Source organism: Anoplophora glabripennis, unplaced genomic scaffold (genome assembly GCF_000390285.2).
Source record: "Anoplophora glabripennis isolate ALB-LARVAE unplaced genomic scaffold, Agla_2.0 scaffold1502, whole genome shotgun sequence".
In the NCBI taxonomy this organism is placed as follows: Eukaryota; Metazoa; Arthropoda; class Insecta; order Coleoptera; family Cerambycidae; genus Anoplophora; species Anoplophora glabripennis.
Window position 1 is genome coordinate 1 of NW_019417605.1, and position 5821 is coordinate 5821.

Here is a 5821-nt window from a genome sequence, read left to right on the forward strand (position 1 = left end):
GCCGTGATGTGCTCGGTAAGGCGAAGGATTTGGAGTTCAGTGGAGTGATTGGGTCGGAAGGCGAACTGCTCGTCTGGAATGACTTGCAGTTCTTGGGTGGCCGAACTAGTCAACCATTCGCTGAACGCAGCCCCAAATTGTTGCCCAACTTGGCCCACCTGTACCGCAGAAGATAAAACAATTTATCTTCTGTGACTGTACTGTCTGCTGAACGCGCCCTTTCTCTTATTTGTGGGTCTATTATTTATTATTGGTTGTCACTTTTTTGTTCTGCTAGGCGTTATTGGAGTTATTCGTTCAACTCAAAAATAAATCAAGTTTTTGAAATGTGATATTTGTATATTTATTAAAAATTCACAAAATGGAAATGGACGATGAGACAAATGATTCAATGGAAGGAAAACCAATAATTGTTCGCAATTCTACAGATTTACAACGTTTAAAATTGGAAAAACTAATGAATAATCCAGTATTTTATTGACTAATACAAATGACCAATGTTATTAAAAAAGACACATTTTAGGACAAACCAGTTATAATTCCCGAAAAGCCGAAAGAAAAAGGAATACCTGTTGTTCCAGACTTTGTTAGAAATGTAATGGGATCCAGTGCAGGAGCTGGTTCAGGAGAATTTCATGTTTATCGACATTTGCGACGTAAAGAGTATGCTAGACAGAAGTATATGAAGGAGAAAGCTGAAAAAGTAAGTTATTAAGTGTATGATAAATGATAAGTTTTCAATGCAAGTCTTTTTTCAATGTCTATTTGACCATGTTTGGTGGCTGAGTTAAAGCATGCTTCATAATGTTTTTGTTATTTTTATTTTCCTACGTTAGCAGTTGGAAAAAATGTTAATATAATATGTAGTTGAAATAATGTTAATAATCTTCATGTAAAATATTCTAGGAGAAATTGGAAGATGAATATCATCAGAAGTTAGAAGAAAATAAAAGAAAAGCTGAAGAAAGAACTGCAAAAAAAAGACAGAAACGATTAAGAAAAAAACAGAAACAAAAGGTAAAAGCTAGGAAACAGAAGCATAATAAATCATCCTCGGAAAATAGTGAGAATGAAATTAATGAAAGTCAGGATGAAGAATCTGCCAACAGTACAAAAGATAGTTCTGAAGAAAATCAAAAAGAAAATAAAATTTCATAAAATAAGTATATGCTCTTTGTATAAAAATTAAGGAATCACCTAGGTAAATGCGTGCATGATGTGTAGAATGTGAAATTAGAATTGTCAGCAATGTTATTTTGACCCAAGTATTTCGGGTTTTGAGTTCTTTCTTCAGATTTCAAATAAAATTTCCTATTCATTAAAATTATACCCACAGATAAAAAGTTAGCAGATCCTTTTGAAATTTGTAACAACAAAGTCGAACTTCCATATTTATTAATTATTTAAAAGTTCCAGAACAAAAATTTTTAATTAATAGGTTCAAGATGATTGACCATAAGTACATACGTATTTAGAAAACAAGAAAAATTATTTTTACTCTATTTTAAAGGTATGTAGCCAATTCAACCAGATTCAAAATTTTTTTCTAAAATATCTTGTTAAATAGAGTCAAACAATGTTCATCGATAGCAGAAATCTAGGTATGCAACATGTAGAAGAAAACGCCCTGTACCTACAGTTTTGGTTCAAATTTCGCACCTAGTGGTTCTGATTCACACCGCCTTATCAGATTTTAAATAAAACAATCGCTAAGTGTTTATATTGAAATTTGGGGGATAAAGAAAATCATAGCAGGCCTTGGATCCCCATCTTGAAAGCTATAGAAGGATCAGAAGAAGCGGTTTTCGATGCCATTAGAATAAACTTTTTACTGATTTATACATAAATAAAAGTGGTGTTTCACATAAGAACCGACACAGAGCAGGGGCATGTAGGGGAACCAACAAATATGGTGATTTAACGTAACTTGTCTTTATACTAAGCTGCACTTCTGAGAACATTATGATTTGTAAAACTATAATTTTGAAATTAAATTAAAAAAGTATATCACTTGAGGAAAAGGAAAACTCAAATTCTGCAAGTAGTAGCAAAGAAAATATTTTAATAAGAATATTAATTACAAAAATTAAAAATGGTACCTATTTATGCATTAATTGAAATTCTCAATAGCGATATCAAAGTATCCACTTTTTACATTTGAGGTGAGGTGTTATTAATTCTCGAAACATTAACTTAATTGATTCAATATGATTATTAGTTCAATAGTGAAATAAATGGTACCAAATTATTAACAATTTTTATTTAAAATTTAAAAACAGCTAATGTTATATATAACTAACCAAGAAGTAATAATAATTTAAGTGAAATAATGCTTAAATTGACCACCTCCATTTCTGACTCATAGTCAGATCCTCAGTACAGTATTTATTACATTCCTTATAGTTTCAGGAGGCACCAACGCACAAACTTCTCCTATTTTTAACTTAAGATTCTTCACAATTTCTAGTACCATCTGAAAAACTTTATCTTATATATAACCCCAAGAAAATGTCGAGGGAGAATGGGCTAGCTATACAATACATTGGGTACATATGTACCCAACCAGTGTTGTGGAAATTGTTCATTAAGGTAATTCTGAGCAATTTCCAAATTGTGTAAGTACAAATATTCTATAAAGTATAAAATCTAACAAATTTTAATATAGTCTTCAAAAATATATATTTTCATCCTTTTAACATTTAATTTCTGTGTTGCTACAAAGAAACTAAAAAAATAATAATTTCCTAATCAGAAATAGGGTTCCTTTTCAAATCAATGTAGCGTGATATACAGGGTGTCCCATTTTAAACAAACCACCCAAAAATCTCGAAAACGACGCGAGAAAAAATATTTCAGACAAATGTAGCAGGGGGTCAAACAACCGTGACCTTGAGTTTTACCTTCAGGTTGATTTTCAAGGTCAAATCGAAGTACGCTTCAGTTTTTTTAATGGAAATCCGTATTTTTTATTATGGATTCGTATTCCTTGTAAGAAAATACGTAAGTTTTGATTAGAACATTTTTTTTGAAAGTGCTGATCTCTCTTGCTAATGGGTGTAAAACTACAGGAGCTCAATTCTTGACGGTGAGAGAATAGAATGCTCCCTGGGGAACATTCCCTCATTTCGCTCTACTACTGTTCTCTCACAAAATTCATACTGTATTCTCGACACAAGGGGATCGAGCCATGAAAGTGAAAAACGAGGAACAATGTTGTCAAATGTACCGACCAATCAGAAAGCAGTAAATAGGCGGTAGAATGAAAACTAGTGATGAGCTAGTCATGAAATAAGTGTGCTACTTATTATTGTTATTTGATTGTCAGTGTCAGGTGCAGTCTAAAAAGGAAAGAAAATAGAAATCAATAAAAAACCGAAGCTAAATCCAGTAAGTTCTAAACAAAAAGAACTTCTAATATATTATATTGAGGGTAAAAAACGAATGTACACTGGAATGACTGGAATGTTAACACCCAGCTACACTAGAGAGACAATGATGGCTAACTGGGAAGAACTTACAAATATTTTAATACTATTTTAGGTAGATTCTATTATTATTTTATTCGACTACTGTACAATCCCTCAGGTAAACACAAATTTTACGAACGTTTCCTCAAAGTTCTCGAAGGATATCACCACAAAACAATAACTAGAGATATTAATATGACAGATTGCGGAATTCGTAATTTGTGAAACATGTCAAAAAATATATGGTTAGGTTTAATGATCCCTGCCTGTTCCCCCGAAAATATCAGTAGAAGAAATAGTGAACAATTCTTCTATCATTACTCAATAGAACACCATTCAAGAATACCGATTAATGTGTTTTAGTAGAGACACGCCCCCTTTCTCTCGTTCCTTCTACTCCCTATAATTCAAGAATAAAGTCCCTGTTAGGTAGCCGAATCCTAATCAGACAACCTGATAACAGCCTAATTTGACACTACAGATAGGTTGCTTGACCAGTGATCATATAGCTTAACACTACACTTGACTACACAATAACCATATCAAATGATGCTATGGTTTTGAAGCCAAGGCCTGATAGCTCGTGTGCTATATCAGCGCGATTGGTGATCACTTTTTTGTAGGGGGGAACAAATCATTGGGCCGATGATGCGACCGCGTGTCTCGTCTCCACGGCGTCCTCAAAGCGCTGAGACGAGCAAGCTCGAGTAGTAGTAGTATATCCTACGTCACTTGATATAGGGCAAATTACTTCCACTTTTGCAATTCATGTTAAAACAGCTACAATGCATAGAAAGTTGGCTTTAATTATGGTCGTTAACAAGAGTAGATTGCTTACAAACTACCGATCCCCTTTGCACTAATTCCGCCCAAAAAACCGATGAATGACGTTATTGGAATAACTGGAACAAAGTCAACGTCAGTCATTGCTAATAAATTTACTAAGTTTTGATCTGTATTTTTGGAGTTTCCCTGTATCGTATATCATACAAATTGTTGTTCTTTAGTTTTTTATTGTTAGTACATTCCTTAAAAGTACTATTGTGCTCACAGACTTTTATCTAAAACTATGTCAAGTTATAATTTTGGAGGCCCAATTTGTAATGTGGACACTTGTAAAAGTAACCTAAAGAGGGAAAAAGAAACTAGCCATTAGTTTTCACAGGTTTTCAAAGGTTCCTCAGTTAAGAAAGAGCAGTAGATTGGATGGCGCTATCGAAAACAATAAAACTTTCAGTAAACATTTTTTAAAAAAGATTTTGAAGATGTACCATACAATTAAAATCAACAGGTATAAGCTTTTGTCACATTCTATTACATACTTATTAAGGAAATTTTCGTCTTATTTTGAAATCAAAGAATGAACCACACGAAAAGAATAAACACTGATTGCTCCATATACAACTATCAAAAATTCCTGGTACAGGTACAGTTAATACAAGTGCCGATATTTCAATTATATACTATGAGACACTTTTTCAAATTTTAAGAAACACAAAATTATCTCTCGGTTATCATATTGCAACGTGTGATAATCAATTTTTGAAAATCAATCTGGGTCAGGCTAGATTTTCCATTTATTTTTATAGTGACGAATATTGAACGCCTAATAATAGGTGCTGATTTTCTCGCACGATTTGAATTGACTAAATTAAAAATCAGACGTATTGATAATCAACATCGACCACCATTATCGGCGATCATCATTATCGAGTATCATCCATCATCATCCAGATTATTCCATCATGATCCCTCACCATTATCATCGTCATCAATCTGGTTAGTAAATATAACATTTTTCATCAAAATACTTCATATATGGTTTAGAAAAAGCAAAAAAATACGTATAATTAATAAATATACAGTTGTAATGTACCTCTTAAAATTATTTATGTTACGCCTATGTATAATTATCATATTCTCTCTTAAGTTTAAGGAAAATTTGTTTACTTATTCATTTGATATTTCCTGTTATTGTGTGGGTTAAGATAAGAATATTTTGTGTACTATTAGTAAGGAAGTAATTATATGTAGGGGAGACCGGGGCACAGTGGACACATTTTTGATCAAACTAATTTACAAGGTTGCTTTCAACAGATCTAAAGAAATTAAAGTATACAACTGACAGTATATGTATTTATTTATATTATGTAATATCCAGAGTGGTAAAAATAAAGGTACCTAACATAACTACTATTCAAATTTTAAAAAACTATGCCAAAGTGGCCAATGTGCCCCTTATATGGGACATAGACAGCCTCTCCTACCCACCCCAAACACAACCCCGGGACGCACATACGCTGACATGACCAGAAAAACACAAAACACAAAAACAAAAACACCTCACCACACGC

At 32.8% G+C, this 5821-nt stretch overlaps 1 protein-coding gene across 1 annotated transcript; it reads left to right on the top strand.

Moving 5' to 3' along the window:
• The first annotated feature begins 214 nt into the window (after positions 1–214).
• LOC108915781 (PRKR-interacting protein 1 homolog) lies at positions 215–1341 on the top strand. Its single transcript, XM_018721909.2, has 3 exons — positions 215–469; positions 524–703; positions 907–1341. Exons 1-3 carry the CDS (start codon positions 362–364, stop codon positions 1156–1158), a joined length of 540 nt encoding a protein of 179 aa, XP_018577425.1. The 5' UTR covers positions 215–361; the 3' UTR covers positions 1159–1341.
• The last annotated feature ends 4480 nt before the right edge of the window (positions 1342–5821 follow it).

Bases quoted from the DNA above. Each gene is read 5' to 3' on its own strand.
- LOC108915781 (XM_018721909.2), top strand. From the start codon at position 362: ATGGAAATGGACGATGAGACAAATGATTCAATGGAAGGAAAACCAATA. The intron at 470-523 runs GTATTTTATTGA...GACACATTTTAG, and splicing joins AAAAACTAATGAATAATCCA to GACAAACCAGTTATAATTCC. The intron at 704-906 runs GTAAGTTATTAA...AAAATATTCTAG, and splicing joins TGAAGGAGAAAGCTGAAAAA to GAGAAATTGGAAGATGAATA.